We start from the raw sequence: 16978 nt of genomic DNA, 5'->3' as shown, positions 1-16978 counted from the left end.
GGTCCCCAGTTATCGGTTGCTCTGGGAGACATAAGCCAGGCTCTCTATGATGGACGCACCTCTCAGGTCTAGTTTGGATCAGCAACTTTTAATTGGGTCTCTGCTTTCCTGTTTCCTCCCAGAGCCAAGAAGACATACATGCACTGTTTAAAGAATGTGCTGCGTTACCCTGCTTTATTAGTGATACCTATAAAACTTCTACAGAGTTTCCCATGAATTGATTTATCTGTGGCGGCCCGTCACAATATCAACATCGACCGTCACATATTGATTTGCTGTTTTTCTTACGATCTCAAATGGGAAAAATCTTATTTCATTGTAGAGCTGTTCTCTGTTTTCTCTCTCTCTCTCTCTCTCTCTCTCTCTCTCTCTCTCTCACACAAACACATTGACAACACACCCGCCTGAGTAGCCCCTCCTCCCTGTGCACGCTGAATCGAAACATGATCGTGATCAGGAGGGAGGACTGTTGTCGGCCTTTCCCCCCTCAGAGACGACGGCTAGCTCGTCTAACCTTCATGTTAATGAGTTAACCATGTTAATCCATATGAATATAGACTCAAAGGGGCTCGTCCTAATCGCTATCTGACAACCTAATTTCTTAAATTTGATATTTACCAAAGGAGACTGCACTGCTTTTTTGTTTTTTTTTCCTTAATTTGTATTTTATTTTGATTTACAGATATGTAATTACGCATATAAATATATGCTTATAAGTAATTCATTATCATTTTGTAAACCATAATTTTTGCCGTCATAAAAGCTGATGGCTGTCAGTTTATGGGCGAGGGAAGGAGGGGAAATGTGTTGGGAGGAAGACTTGTAAGATGCATCCAAACCTGTCTGGAACAGTGATGATTAGCTATCCACTTAATTTGTTTCGAATATTTCCAGATTCAACCAGTGCTGAGAGGGTCAGGAAGGAAGGGATAGCTTTAGCTAATGAAGAGAGATGTAGGAGAGCAAAAGGAGGAGGAGGACGAGGACAGCAGCCAACATGCTGCTGTGGGAGAGCCAGCTAGGGCAGAAGCAACAGGTGAGATTGACAGCAGACACAGGAACAGAGCCGTAGATATTATCCAGGTATTTATTTGTCACAAAGCACTTGGCAGCTCCACGAACCTGAGAGTTTTTAATCTGCACGATCGTCTGCTTCCTGCCTCGTTGCTCCTGTTTTAAGTGACAGAATTGAGATCAACAGATCATTTAGTGTCCAGATCACACGCCTGGTCAAGTGTGCTATATGTATATTTCCTTGGCGATTGAGTTAACTGTCTACAGATATTAATTGAATATGTTGGAAAATTAAAAATGTGGAAAGTTAAATTATCTGGATTGCAATTTGCTGTGAAAGGATGTCCCTGATGCAACGAGCAGTTAAAGTCTGTCAGTGCTGCAGACTTCCCCTCAGTGTGCTGCCTTGACTCCCAACACCACAGTGACTCAGGATCAGGCTCTTTTGTTCCTCCTTGTGAGAGACAACAGATTCCTGTGTTTCTGTTTTAAAGAATTCCTATTTACAGGCTCTAAACAGGACGGATGAAAGAAGCTGTCTAGCGCTGCACAATCACCAGCTTCTTATCCATTATCACACACAGGAAGTTGACTAATTTCTGTGCTGACATACACTATTGACTGCACGTGCACTGGTACATTTCCCAGACTGAATATGCTTTACAGTTGTTTTGTAATTGTTGGCCTGTTTTCTGTGTTTCTCCAGTTTATGTGTCGCTGCAGCTGACTGCCCAGATTTCTCTCTGTGTTTAACAAAGTGTCTCTCTCCGCTCACAGGGAGCTCAGCGATGAATAAGCTACGGCAGAGCTTCCGCCGGAAGAAAGACGTCTACGTGCCGGAGTCCAGTCGGCCGCACCAGTGGCAGACAGACGAGGAGGCGGTCCGCAGCGGCAAATGCAGCTTTGCAGTCAAGGTGACCCCCCCACCACAACCACCACCACCACCACCACCACCACCACCAGCAGCAGCAGCAGCCCCCACTCCCTGCCCCTTCCCTCACACATAAACACACCTGCATGCACAAAATCTCACACATACATTTCACAAACTCACAGAGTGGAGTGCTGACCTTACCGTGGCACACTCATACTTCTGAGAAAACGCGCACGTCGCCCGACTCCCCAAGGGCGCCGCTTGTGATTAATCATAAGCATTCAGAGAGTGTGAGCACAGCTTTTATCTAGGTTGCAAGATTATCTGCTGTAGCCTTCCAAACCTGTGGGATGTGTGTGCACAATTGATTTCTGGAGTTTACAGAACCACTTGAATTATCAAAAAATGTCCCATTGTACCTGACAAATAACTGAGGGGCAGTGAAACAGTGAGGTCACACGGCACAGTGCAGTCTGCAGTGTCTCAGAAACGGACCGGACCTGCAGTGCTGCAGTTGATGAAGTGGAGAGTTCGCCGTATTGTGGCAACAAAACCTTCCACTTTTGCAAACAGAAGCGCAATGGTACACTTCCTCTCATCACACAGGTCCAAGTGTTCACCTCACCCGTGTTAAATGGGAATTGAAGGAATTTCAGAAAGAGAGCGTTTTTCTCAGGACAGACTCTGACTCTGTGGCTGGTCAAAGGACGGGGGTTAGCACGTGCACAGGTTATGGTTTGTTGTCACCAGTCTTATATCATTTCAGCAAGAAATAGGAATTGAAAATACCGTTAGAGGGCGGAGGGAGGTGGAAGTGACAGTGGTGTGAAAGTAATGTTTCTCACTATGGTGAGATTTCTGTTGTAAGTTGAACAGATAGAAACTTGTGGTGGAAAGGGTGTGTGTGTGTGTGTGTGTGTGTGTGTGTGTGTGTGTGTGTGTGTGTTAGTGTGTGTAGGTCGGTCGATGGTTTCAAATCTCACATGCATTTCAGGCCGTGTGTGATACCTTCCCCTCCCCCACCTGCGACCTATAAATTCACCCATCACTGTGCTCGAAACTAGGTTTGTCTATTAGCCGCTCTTTCTTCACACTTCTTTAAAGGCGTAGATAAAGTAAGTGTTCTCACATTTAGTTTTAATTTTCAAGTGTGCATGTTGGTTCTGATCTTCGTCTTTAAAAAGATCTTTACAAGTCGTTCTTTCCTTTGTAAACGCTCTGCATCTCCTGCATAAAGCAACAAAACAACAAAGCAGAATGAGGCTCTGTAACTGTAACCAGTCAGTTGTAGTCATGTTTTAAACTCGAGTAACTTAATATTGTTGCAGGATCTTGCGCCACTCTGAAGGTCTCATGGTAAACTGCTAAAGTAGTGATTCAATTTCAGAATCTCTCATCCACAGTGGACAAGTACAAAACAACTAATCTTTGATTGTTTAGATTCTTCCAAATTACTTCTGCAGCCACACACACTTCTCCACCGGCATTTTTTTTTTTTCTCCCCCCTCTGCACTGGCTTTCACTGTGCCAGTGCAACCTACCATGCTACTCCTCAGTCTCCCTCCTCCCTCCTCCCTGTCTCCTGCTCTAGGTGCCTCGGAGGAGCCCAGTTGTGAGTGGGTTGGAATAGGTGCAGTGAAATTACCACTGACTGCTGCACCACAGAGTGGGAGGAGTGTGTTTCAAAGTGGTGTTGGAAGGAGAAGAGGAGGATCTGGGCTGGTGCTGATGTTTGATATGTTGTGCCCCCGCCCCCCCCCTTTTTATAATAGCATCTTTAACAAACCTAGCATCAGCCCAGCTCTCCACTGATTATCACATTTTAGCTCTGACTGCACAGCCTGTTATTGGCACGTCAAATTAAGCAGCATTTGTGTTTTATTCACGTGCACATTTGAATGTGTGTGTGTCTGTTGTTTTCAGGCAGAAATCGCCTAGACAGACAATTATTCATGATTCAAGGTGATTGTCAAAGGCATAAAAATGTAGACTTGCTTTTTTGTATGGAAATGTCAGCCTTATGAGACTGCTGGAGGCTGGAGGTGGATGTGAGATTAGATGAAATTGCTTGTGTGTGTTGCTTACCAACCGAAAACGGATGAGAAGGAAACGTGCCTTTATGTCCTTGGTAAAAAATTAAATTATGTAGAGTTATTTGTATAAAGATGAATTGTGTGTGTTTTTGTGTGAGCTTGTTTTCTGCAGTTTGTGAAGCTGCTCACACCTTTCTATTGAATCTGACACGACTCTGAAACTACTTTACGTTTTCACCTTCGCAGTTTTAGAGCTGTGAAAACAGAGACTTTTGGAAACGCTGCTGACGCCCTTTTAGTTTGAAAACTCCGGGGGTTGTGTTGTAGTCTGGACGGACAGAAACTGACACCCACGGTCGCTCCTGATTGGCTCTCATCAGCCTCGACTACCAGTGGTGACTACAACATGATAATGCATTACAAGTGTTGCTGACCTTCTTGTCTTTGCTCGCAGCTGTTGAGGAGTTAAATTCTGTATTTTAACACTGTAGCTGTCTTTTCTGTTCCTCGATCGTAGTGTTTTTTAAAAAGTTTTTTGCAGAGTAGACAGTCTGCTTCCTGTTTACACCAGCTCGCACATGCCCAGTGTTCGCGGTGTGTTTTCAGGTGTGATAGTCTGGACAGAGATAGTTTTTGTTTGAAAAGGAAAACATAGTGGTGTGGACGTAGCCTAAGATAAAACCTGAATATTCACACAGTGCAGGTCCGTTCTGATTAACTGTCTTGACCCCTGCACTCCTCAAATGTTTACAAAATGTGAATTTAAAGGCACCCCAGTGTCGCACTGTCTGTATTTGTTATATTAACTCTGCTGGCCCTTTGCACCTGGAAAATCAGCCCCATGGACTTAAAAATGAAAATAAAATATTTCATCTTAAGTCGTTCCTCAGCAGACACCAAAACTGTGGTTGCAGCATCTCAATAGAAATATCATGATAAATAAACTGCATCTAATCCGAGCCCACTGTAGGATTAGTGCCGAGTGGAACTAATCCTGAGGTCGTCCCACAAACAAACCAAATCACCCCCCCACATGTGCAACACGCTGTTCTGGAGATATTAATTAATTCTTTCTTTTTAAAGTTGCTTTGGTTCAGCGCATGCATTAAATGCGAATGTTTCGGCCTCCACATTGTTGCTGCCGGCGAGTTATTAACAGGACGGAGTAAGACGCCACAATAAAGCATCTGTTGTGACATTTCAAGCCTCCCCTGGGTTTACTCATCTCACCTCAGCCACGTCTCCCGGCACGTCCGCTGTTAGTGGCGCCGCTGCTTTCCATTGTCCTCACTACCCACAGCTGCCTCCTCGCATCAGCTGCCTCTTTAAACACGCGTGCATCTCTGTGCTGCACATCTCCCCGTGTTTACATGTGTAACCATATACACACACGTGTATTCTAATACGCCCACAGTATGACTCACAGTTGTGGCGTCACACTCTTAAAAATAGCCGGGCCACAGGGTGGGGGTGACAGGCAGGAGGCGGGGGGGCGGCAGCGGCGGCCAGCGTCACTCGCTCTGCGTGTATCTATAAGGAAAGGGTAAGGACTTCCTCTCCGGCCCTGCGTGCACAATGGCTTCTGGGGCGGTCAGGGTTGAGTCTGGAGTGACACACAGCAGGGTGCGATGCTGCTTCAGGTCGGGAGGGAGGGAGGGAGGAGCTGCAGGGAGGAGGCAGCTTTTTCCGTTCATTCAGTTGCAGTTAAACTTACTCACACAGGATTTCAGCATAACTCCTGATATAGGTTGTGATGTGTTTGGAGCTCAGGCATTCCCTCAGGAAACTGGTAATGTGAGTAAAAATACGGTGTTATCAGTCATCGCTGCAGATTCCTGAGCTGCAGCTGATAAATGTTGCGTTTGATTAATTAGTTGCTAAACTGTGTTTTTTTTTGTTGTTTTTCACAATGACCTCGGTCATTAAATACGTGACATGTGGTGATGTAATGCCTCTGCTCCTTTTCCCTGAAGGTTGATATTAGACTGTGACTAACGCTTGGGGGAGGGAAAATAGCCTGAAGAGATGATAAGTCGATTAACTGTTGAGTTGATTGACAGAAAAAGAATCTGCAGCTGTTTTGATACAGAAATAATGTTGAGTCATTTTTAAAAAAAGACATTTAAAATATGCAGGATCCAACTTCTCAAATGTGAAGATTTAATGCTTTTGAATATGAAAAGAAAACAAGACATGTGAAGACATTAACCTGGGCTGTGGGAAATTAATAAGCCATTTTTCACTATTTTCTACTTTCAAAACGATTAATTGAATAATGAAGAAAATTATAAATGATCTAATAAAAATGTTTGTTAGCTGCAGCCCTGAGTTGTAGTATAAAAAAACCAACTTAATTATGAAACCATCAGCTTGTGGCCTTCAGGTCGGGGATGACCCTGATGAAGGCCACAAGCTGAAACACACTGGTCTAATAATAAAGTTGTTCTTTATATGACAAGTGTCAGTAGAGGCAGTCTTTATTCGAGATGAGGCAGCGCACGTCATTATAATATCCTGTGGGTGGTCCTGAAATAATACATTGGTGTGTGATGAACCGATGAACGTTTCATTCTGCGGAGATCAAACAATTGCTGGAAAGTTTTGAAACCTTCCTGCGGCTGACGGCGTTACCTTCCCCCGATCCTTATACGCCCTGATCCTACAAAATACCTGCTCCAGGTTCAAGTTCTCCAAGTCCACACCAACACACAGGAGCCGCTGCGTGTCGGCCGTGATGAGTGTGTGACCAAACAGCAGCTTCTATTTGCACCTCTTTTGTGTTTTGTGCTCAGTGTTTTCTCCATAGACAAATTTAGGGAGTTGAACAGCAATTGACCTCCAAATGTTAATTAATTAATCAAGTGTATAAATCATCAGTGCCCGTGTACCAGGGGGTATTAGACTATTTGTTATTGTAGCGTTACTTAAACTTCACAGGAAAGGTTTGTCACAGCATTACTCACTCTCTCTCTCTCTCTCTCTCTCTCTCTCTCTACCCTGCAGTACCTGGGACACGTGGAGGTGGAGGAGTCCAGGGGGATGCACATCTGCGAGGATGCAGTGAAGCGGCTGAAGACGGTAGGTTTCACTAGAAAAACCCCTCTGTACTTCCAGGAACAAGGCCGCCAGACTACCAGATATCCTACTTCCTTCTTATCTGCTCTTTCTCTTATCTTTTCCTCCATTAATTTCCTCCTCTGTGATACCAGCCTCCTGCTCACATTTTCTAACATCTATTTCATGACAGACCTCCTTCTTCTGTCAGAATGCAGGTTTGTTCTTCTCACCGTTTCATCACTGTTCATTCCCGCCTAGTTTACCTCTGTACACGAAGCCCTGGTTATGTGCGGCTGATTGTTACCATGTGAGGGTCTCCACCCGGCCTGACCTTCAGACAACCTCTCGGGGTGTCGAGGTCTGCTCTGAACGTCTCTTCCTCTCCCGGCCGGAGCAGATAGGCCGGCCGTGGACTTCCTGCCGCGGCAGATTCCGCCGGAGTTGCGCAAAAAGAACAAATTCCAGTTTGGGAAGCAGGGGAGGGGAAGTGGGGGAAACTGTGGAGCAATTGCTTTTCCATGTTGTCAGTTGTTTGCCAGGGCCCCACCCGGGTTATAAAGTCCTGTGGGTAAATGAGTGTGATTCTCTGAAGTCGAGGCCAAACCTGAGTCGACAGGTTCTGCGTCTGGGGTCTGTCTCTCTGTGTGATTAGAGCCCGTTCAGCAGCTCTTCATGTCTCATGACAAAAATTTGAATTCTGTGCCAAGAAAAATTACAGAACTCCTGCTTGAAGTGTCTGTGATAAGCTTTCAGTTTCAATTGAAGATGAGTCGGACTAAATGAGAATTCACACCCTGTTTCTCCTGTTATCGATACTCATTCTTCTTGCTTCATAAAAATTGTGCTAAGGACCTTTTTAGTTGCATCACATGTTCTACTCAGCGAGCAGCTGAAGACTACTTGAGCTGCTGGAAGCTGTTTGTTGGTATGATTATACTGAAGAACATGCCCCAGAGTAATCTCATATTTTATGAGAGCAATTTAATGGACAGTAAAACCCTTCAGCTTTTATATCAGTTAAAATAGAACAATATAATAAAACAGGAGTTTACATGATGCAAATACAAAAACACACACCAGTATGAGGTTCACTTGTGTGAAAATGACACACACACACACACACACACACACACACACACACACACACGCATGCTCATACAGCTTGTGCTTTTTCATACAGTGCTTATATGTGGTCACAGGCATGAACACACTTGTAGACACTTGTAGCGGCGTGCATATGTGTGAATTTAAACGCAGTTTCGCAACCTCATACACTGGTATGACACACATTTGTAACACACACACACACACACACACACACACACACACACACACACACACACACACACACACACACACACACACACACACACACACACACACACACACACACACTCAGATAGGACACACAGGCAAATCATTTGTTCAAACAGAAACGCACACTGGAAGACGTTAACACACACAAACTGTATGTGAGCATAGACATAATGCTCTTATAGTGAACACACAAACACACGCACGGGAGCACATACACGCTGGTGCTTGATGAGGTCACATGGTGTACACAGAGCCCGAGGCTGTGAGATCTTATTGAGTTACAGTCATTTTAACAAGGTGGACAAAATGGAGCCAAGCGAGCGGCGGGGGCTCCCGCCTCCCGTCCTCCCGCAGGCCGCGACTCTCTGACCCTCCTTCAACCTAATGACATTTCCTCCTCTGCTCCCTCGCTTCCTCGCTTTCCACAGACCTTATCTGTAAGCCAGCACAGGCATGACTTTAATGATCTGCATTTATAAGCAGTGATGGGAAATTAATGCTTTTTGTTTTTTTTTTAAATATGAGTCAGGCTGGCATCATTTCATGTTCCACCTCTGCTCTTTCCTTCGAAGCGGCCTCCATCATCCAGTTGAGTTCTGGCATTGACGTTGCAGTTTTTACCTGTGCGCCCGAAGCGGCTCGTTTTACAGGAAATGCCAGAATACAATCACGGTTGTTTGGGAACTGCGTGCTGTAAGACGGTATCCATTCATCCCAGTGAAAGGAACTCGCACACAGTAGATTTTTTTTTTCCTCCTCCAGGTGTGTCTCCTTGTTGTCTGCTGCCTCATCCCACACACCTCCCATACATGAGATGCCGTCACACTGGATTAATAGCACTTCTAGGATTTGGGAAAGTTTTACAAATACTAAATCTTCACTATTTAAAGATTCATAACAGGAATATTAATATTCGCTAAGATTCAGCGCCGGAGCCGAGAGCAGCGGAGCGACAGGAGGAGTCGTGCTGCACTGCGTCGCTCTGCGCTTCATTTCCATTGCTCTAATTCTGACTCTGTTACAGTTAGTTTTGTAGTTAAGTGATTTTCAGACAAGATGGATTGTTTACTTAATGGGCTGCGTCACTCTGTCTACAATGACCTGCTTAAAGAGAATAAATCTGACAAAATGAGGTTTCTGACTGATGGTTCGTATCATTGACGTTCAGGGGTCAACCCTGACCTGAGGTCAGTTTTACTCACGTCTTTTCTTGGCACCTCTTTACAATCATACGAGCCTCATCAGGGATTTATGAATATCTATAATTGGGTCATTAATTTGGTTGTTAACACTTTATAAATCATGAAGTTAAAACACAGTTTTCATACATCAATGCAGGCTCACTATTTGGCAAGATCAAGTTAATGCTTACTGCTCATTAACCTCACAAATGAGTTACTATTATTTATAACTGGTAATATTCAGTCTTATTGTAAAGTGTTAAAACGCATCATCATTTATTAATGAGTTACTATAAGGCTCCATTTACCAGTTATAAATGCTAGTAACTCAGTACTCATTACTCAACTTGCCAAATAGTGAGTCTTCAACCGTGTATTAAAACTGTTTTATAACTTGTTTATTTATGAGTGTTATAAGTGTTAACTGAATTAATTCACCTAATTATAAACCATTTATAAATTCTTATAATGGTGGTTTATGGGAAAATGGTAGGGTGGTGGTGCAGAAGTTATTTGCAACAGTATGAAACTCCCTGATGTCAGTTATCAGATCATGATGTCAGATCTAGATCATCAGGACCCGACCAGGCCCCCCCTCCTTTAAACAACTAGCAAAGGCCCTGATTGGTCCCAGTTCCCCCTCACTGACTAACTGTTGCCAAGCAACAAATACAGTCCCCACCAGTTGAGAGAATGTGAGTAAATATTACTCAGCAGAAAACTTTTTCCAGGAACTGATAAGTGAATCGGTGAGGCACCGGGCCCACACCTGTAGGCTCTTAATATTTGATGTGAGCTGCTGAGAGGAAGCTGTTTCCTGAACATCAGCTGACTGCAGCCAGACAGCAGCCACAACACCGACATTATCTGGCAGCATCAGCACTTAAGGTCTTGGGACGGGCGAGAGAGATGAAGAGCATCGGTGAGCTGATGCTGTGAGACGCACAAGTCGGAAAAACATGGAAGCGAATGTGGTCAGCGTTCCCCACGTTTGTGCCCTGAGCTGGAGGGTGCGTGTTGGCGGTCTAGCTCGTCAGTCAGTGTGTGTTTGTGTGTGACAGCGACAGCTCTGAGCCGACTCCATTGTTTTTCCCAGCAGCCTTTGGGACATTAATGAGAGTTTTCTCGCAGCTCTGCAACCTGTGACTCAGAGGGGAGGAGGAGGAGGAGGAGGAGGAGGAGGAGGAGGCTGCATTGCGGCACCATCAACCTCCAAGCTGCCCTTTTTGTGCTGTCATCATGATGTCACTTCCTGCTGCTGCTGTTGGCCAGCGGCCAAGGGTTGGAGGTGTATTCTGTGTTGTTCTAGCAATTGGGGAATGTTTCCGCGGTGACCAGGAGTGTTTCCTCTGTGTAGACTGGGTGGGGCACGCCACCGAGAGACGCTGACACGCTGAAAGAATTTCAATTGTATTTGTACATCAACAGCCAGTAGCCTGAGGGTACATCATTGACAGTGTATCCATGTCCGTCAGACAGTGTGTGTGTAAGCCTGTGGTTTCAATAAAGACTTTGAGCGTCACATGGTATGAAAAGTTGTCTCGGATGCCTTTCCACCCCAACTACAGATATTTCCTGAGTAAATACCAAATGTGGGAAACTACAAAACGAAATCTCCCCTCAGCCCCGAGCCGCTTCTGCTCTGAGGGAATTCTCCGGTCACGTCCCGAGCTACAACTCAAATAAATACACTTGCTGTAAGGGATCACACACCGCCCTCCCGACGCTCTCAGCTTCTTTAACAACATGTCAAGTAAAGTAACAGGATGAGGTACAGACTGTCTTGGAGAGGAGGTGTCTGTCATGTTTGTAGCAAGGAGCACAGAGTAGGCCTGTCGCAGCTGTTTCACGAGATGTGTGAGTCCTTGTTGCGCATCCTGCTGGTGGTTATTGTTGTTCTTGGGGGCAGAGACACAGATTGTTAGCATCAGTTGAAGGGCTTGCATATCAGCGGTAAAGTTGTCTGCTAAAAACAGGTCAAGTGTGAACAGCTAAAGATTTTTATCAGCTCAGAAGCGAAGCTCGTCGGCCACAGAGTGCGTTTCCCGCCTCAGTTGTTTCATGTTTGCCTTGTTGGCTTCACCCTGATCTTTCACAACTCAGCTTTACTCTCTGCACAGAAAGCTTTTTTCCCCTCTGTAGTTTCATCACAGTTCACACATTGAATACCTGAATATTGTATTACCTTTTTGTTGGTGTTATACATTGTTTTGTCTTTTTAAGCAGGTTTTTTATTGCAGAGAAATGCCTCCAAATCCCCCCTCCCCCCACACTGCCCTCCCATTCTAACTCTCTTAACCCTGTCGACTCTAACCACCACGCTTACTAACACTAGCTGTGCAGGCTCTGCCATCATCTGCATGTCTGTGTGGTTCTCAGAAACGCACCCACACACACACTAACAAACGCTTAGCTCATTCCAAATGAATCTCCAGTGCTGGTTAACACGTTAAATCATGCATTAACATGGAGCTTGGAGAGCTGTCTCCACCGTGGCTGTGTAACAGGAGCAGAGTGGCACTCCTTTTCGCAGCTTATGGTGGAGGAGAGGAGCTCTCGGGGAGCAGGGGGAAGAAGGGGAGGATTAAAAACTAGGCTGGGCCGGGGTCTGGCTGCGGTGTCTTCATGTGGTTGTGGCGGCCTAAACTTGACCCCTGACTCCGGCTGACTGGTGAACAGTCACAGGCTCGACTCAGAGGTCAAACGGCCGTCTGTGGGAAATCTGTTTCTGTCTGCTGAACACGAGGACCACGTCTCGGTCTAGGAATCAGAGAGAGAAGGAATAAAAACGGGGATTTGGGATTATCCCCTCCACAGACGCGCACCTGAAGGTCTGCCATCTTTATCTCCTCTGTCCAGGGCAGCCGGGTGTGCCGTCTCAGCCGTTGGTCTTGTTTACCGGGTTGTTGCTGTTTATTTCCGTCACAGAAAAGAACTTAGAGGTGTCGTTTCCTGCAGTAACGTGGTTCACAGGCTTCCGGTGTCGTAGTACTAACAGCGATCATCGTCAAACAGTAACAACCACAGTATCACCCATTTAAACATCACGTTGGAGCTACCTGATCCCTTGCCTCACTCACTCACTCACTCACTCACCCACTCACCCATTCACCCACCCACTCATAACCTAGTTTCCCTTTCCCCCCCCCCCAAAAAAAAAAAAGAAAACCAAATCAAATCCCTTCCCGTAGGCTCCAGACAATCCTTAGACTTCCTAGGTAACATTTTCATGCCTTGTTCCTCCCTCCGTCTCCTCCACCCCTCTCACCCACCCTCCAGGACAGGAAATTCTTCAAAGGATTCTTTGCAAAAGTAAGTTATTGCTTTGTGTGTCCGAGTGTGTTCCTCTTTATTATTAGCTTCATTTATTTATTTATTTATTTATTTATATTAATTTTTTTTCCTCCTCTCACATATCACTTCACCCTTTGATTGTGTCTGAAGGCTGGAAGAGACACACACACACACACACACACTCACTCATACACACACACTCATACACAGGGGAGAACACTGTCTGGAGAGAGACAAACACAATGATGCATGTGTCTGTGAGCAGGTGGGGTGGTTTAAGCTGGGGTGGGGCACTTTTTTGTGTTTTTGTGTGTGTGTGTGTGTGTGTGGTTTTGTGTTAACAGGCGTGCCTTCTCTCCCCTCAGCCCTTCTTCCATGAACCACGAATGGAACAATGAACAGCTTGTGTGAATGAACGTTTCCTTTTTGTGCACAGATATTTTATTGTTGTTGTTCTAACCAATGGGGGGCCACCGCTGTCGACTGCGTCTGTGCACCAAACCTCATACCAATCATCCTGTTTCTTTTATTACATTTCGGGTACTAGTGAATGACACAGCACTCAGAGAAAACGACTCCTGACTTGTGTCTTCTTTTTGTCTCTTACCTGGTGCTTTCTCTTTATTTACAGGTGTGCTTTGTGTGTGTGTTGAATAGGTACCGAGGATTGGTACAAAGGGAGGTAATCTTGGGGGATTTGGAAAGACTGGAAAGGTCTCTTTGTTTCTTAACTCGTTCCTGTCCCTGTTGTGTGTGTGTTTGCAGGCTGGGAAGAAGCCGGTGCGGGCTGTGTTGTGGGTGTCGGCAGATGGTCTTCGTGTTGTAGACGACAAAACAAAGGTAATGACTCCCTTCAGTCCTCTATCATAGGAGTGATTAAAAAGAAAGAGGTGCCAGAGGAAGCGCACGAGGCTTTAGCAGCTTTAAAGATGGAAGCTGCCGAGCCGCAGCAGTAAATAACGGTTGTGAAGCTGCTGCACGCCTGGTCCAGTGACCTCCACAAGGCCCTCTGTAGAAATATGTGCTCAGTGCACCTGCAGGAGAAGATATGAGCTGAGCAAACAGTATCGCATTTAAGATTACATTGACACCTGCTGGAAAGCTTTGGTACTGCATCAAACATTGACCTCAGACACCTGGCTTCATGGTTTCTGTGAGGCTGCAACCACAAGAACAAGTCACAGGAGGAAGAAGGGACCGTTCTGTCTCTCTCTCCTTTCTTTTTATGTTTTAATCTACACAGATATTTATGTTATGTTATTAAATGTCTTGGTATTTATTACTAACACTCAGTTAACTTTGCCGACAGGGATGCCAAGCTCTGCCAAGCCAGGAAAACAGTTTCAAACACTATTTTATTAACAGAAAATGTTAGAATTAGAGGAATTACTGAAAGATACTGTGAAGTAGTCCAGGCTCCTGTGTGTTGTTATCTTCTCAGTGTTGCTCATTACGTGAGGGTCAGGGTGCAGACTGCTGCCTCCTGAGCCGATAGTAGTTCAGACTTATTCGAGCACCCTTCTCTCTGAAGCACTGTTCACTGCGCAATCATTTATCCCACATTTTGAACTGACTCGAGTGAGAATCACTCAACCCTGACCCCCCCCCCCCCTAACCGAATCTTCACGCTTGTGACCAATGAGCGTGATGGCTGCTTCTCTCTCTCTCTCTCTCTCTCTCTCTCTCTCTCTCTCTCTCTCTCTCTCTCTCTCTCTCTCTCTTTCTCTTTCTCTCTCTCTCTCTCTCTCTCTCTCTGCAGGACCTGATCCTGGACCAGACAATAGAGAAGGTGTCGTTCTGCGCTCCGGACCGGAACTTTGAGAGGGCGTTCTCCTACATCTGCAGGGACGGCACCACGCGACGCTGGATCTGCCATTGTTTTATGGCCATCAAAGACTCAGTGAGAAGTCACTCAAACGTGTTGCATGAGCACAAGCTGTACATTTCCATCAAGACTTTTACCATACTATTGTTACATGTTCTACTACACCAATCTTCTGATTGATATTGGTTGTAATTGATTATTACTTTCCATTAAGACTCTGCTGTGAGCTCATGTACATTAGGCCACGATATTCATTTCACACCTGGGTGCTCAGTGAAGGTGGGACACCACTGCTGAATGAACACAGGAGAAAACACCGCACCCCAGCAGACCTTAAAGAAATGTTATCTTCATCGTCTCTGTTCCAGGGAGAGCGACTCAGTCACGCTGTGGGCTGCGCCTTCGCCGCCTGTCTGGAACGAAAACAGAAGCGGGAGAAGGAGTGTGGGGTCACGGCGACCTTTGACGCCAACAGAACCACTTTCACCCGTGAGGGCTCATTTCGTGTTACTACGGCAACAGAGGCGGCAGAGCGGGAGGAAGTCATGAGGCAGCTACAGGATGCTAAAAAAGGTTTGTGTTTGTCGTGTCGCTCCCTGACCTGGGAAAAGGGTCGGCCAGTTCGACCAAGGTCTTTTATATAATACTCCCACCTCCAGCTGATGTTGTTGCTGCATTTGTTTGGCTTCTGTGGAGGAGAAAATAGAAGTCTGCTATTTGAGGAACGGCCAAACAACACCTACCAATAAACATAGACACACAGCACTGTGAAATTCAACTAAAAAAAGTATGGCAAGAATCCTTTTATTGGATTTTCTTTCCCCTTCTCTAACAGCAGAGACAGATGTGAAGGTTGCTGGGAATTCAGCCACCAGTGTGACAAACTCCTCAGCACACCAGACAGGAGGTTCACCATCCCCCTCGTCCTCCCCGCCCCTCTCTGTGGCCGCCCTGGGACCTCAGGCGATCCCCCGCAGACACGCGCCGGCCGAGGCTCTTGCCAGGCAGGGCTCCTTCAGGGGCTTCCCGGCCCTCAGTCAGAAGACGTCTCCCTTCAAACGACAGCTGTCGCTGCGCATGAACGAGCTGCCCTCCACCATGCAGCGCAAGTCCGACTTCCCCATGAAAAACACAGGTGGGTCCCCAGCTCCTTCGTTGCTCCACTCAGCTGATAACCTTCAAGTACAGTCTGTTAGGATCATTTGGAACGATGCAGAGAACAACAGAATAAAATGTCTAATTTTCCGTCTCCGTTTGAAATAATGTGGATTAGTGACTAATCCAACGTGAACACATTCCCAGAACAAAATTACTTTCTATCTTCTAATGGAGTGATGTCCTTTATTTGATGTATTCTAGTGACGTTTGCCTCTGTTTTGTCCTCCTATAGTACCTGAGGTAGAAGGCGAAGGTGACAGCATCAGTTCGTTGTGTACCCAGATCACAACAGCATTCAGTGGCCCCCCGGAGGACCCCTTCTCCTCGGCACCAATGCCCAAGCCGGCTTCATCCCCACAGTCTCCTGTAGCACCAGGTAAAACCTCCTCTAATAAACCTTTAATATCTAACACGTGTCACCATGACAACTCACCTGATCGGCCAGCTCTGTGAAGCATGAGACGCTCTGATTGAATTTGTGTAGTGAAGATATTTAAGTAGAGAAATTACACATTACTGCCGCTCCGTCGCAATAGATTAGTTCACTGCGCCAGCTGCTTATTATGCAGCAACAATTGTTTTAGCTTCTTGTAGTTACTTAAATAAAAGTCTTAATGTGTGTGATCAACTTATCGGCCATTTTGCGCCCGACAAGCAAAACTACTACATTCATTAGGGAAACGAGGAAGCGCACACTAATAGACTGGTTGTTATCTGTGGCCAGTTCTTCTGGGCACCAGTCTCATTCATTGCCCACATTTTGGCTGAATTTCTGTTTCTGTTTCGGCGCCGTAGAAAATGAGTAGACTTCCAGTGACTTGCTGATTATATCGCCTGCTCACATTTTGTCCTAACTGAGTTCATAACATTTATCTCACACGTGTGATTAACACTTGTAAAAGACTGCTAATTAACCGCACGGTAACATTGTGCATGTCTAACGAAGGATCGGCCCGTCACAGCCGACGCGCCGGCTTGCTTTGTACTAGCATCTGTCTTTTATCTGCTGTAGTGAACGGCACAGCTCCCGCCTTCTCCGTTGCCGTTGCCGCTGCTGCTGTTGCTACTGCTAACCCCCCAGTTCTGGCCCCTGCTCTGCCTGCTCGAGAAACTAACCCCTGGGCTAAGACCCCAGCAGGGGCCCCGGCCTCAGCACAGCCAGGTAAGCGGCTCCTCAGGAAGGTTAAAGTTGCAATACAACGGTTCTTCGTTTGGAGTTGTTGCA

At 45.9% G+C, this 16978-nt stretch overlaps 1 protein-coding gene across 7 annotated transcripts in view; it reads left to right on the top strand.

The window, feature by feature from the left end:
* Positions 1-16978, top strand: part of numb (NUMB, endocytic adaptor protein) — a 43129-nt gene that overhangs the window by 22851 nt on the left and 3300 nt on the right. For 2 of the 7 annotated variants that reach the window (XM_022750517.1, XM_022750516.1), the window contains exons 2-10: positions 1792-1928; positions 6925-6999; positions 12756-12788; positions 13536-13610; positions 14530-14670; positions 14964-15168; positions 15431-15730; positions 15986-16129; positions 16766-16915. In XM_022750517.1, the coding sequence (XP_022606238.1) occupies positions 1803-1928; positions 6925-6999; positions 12756-12788; positions 13536-13610; positions 14530-14670; positions 14964-15168; positions 15431-15730; positions 15986-16129; positions 16766-16915 (1249 nt within the window). In that variant the 5' untranslated portion in view covers positions 1792-1802. The remainder of the gene's footprint in view (positions 1-1791; positions 1929-6924; positions 7000-12755; positions 12789-13535; positions 13611-14529; positions 14671-14963; positions 15169-15430; positions 15731-15985; positions 16130-16765; positions 16916-16978) is intronic. The other 5 variants (XM_022750518.1, XM_022750520.1, XM_022750519.1 and 2 more) reach the window with 5 other exon arrangements.

Source organism: Seriola dumerili, unplaced genomic scaffold (assembly GCF_002260705.1).
Source record: "Seriola dumerili isolate Sdu_G_001 unplaced genomic scaffold, Sdu_1.0 BDQW01000149.1, whole genome shotgun sequence".
In the NCBI taxonomy this organism is placed as follows: domain Eukaryota; kingdom Metazoa; phylum Chordata; class Actinopteri; order Carangiformes; family Carangidae; genus Seriola; species Seriola dumerili.
The sequence above is the reverse complement of the archived record's forward strand: the minus strand, read 5'-3'. Positions and strand labels throughout refer to the sequence as shown.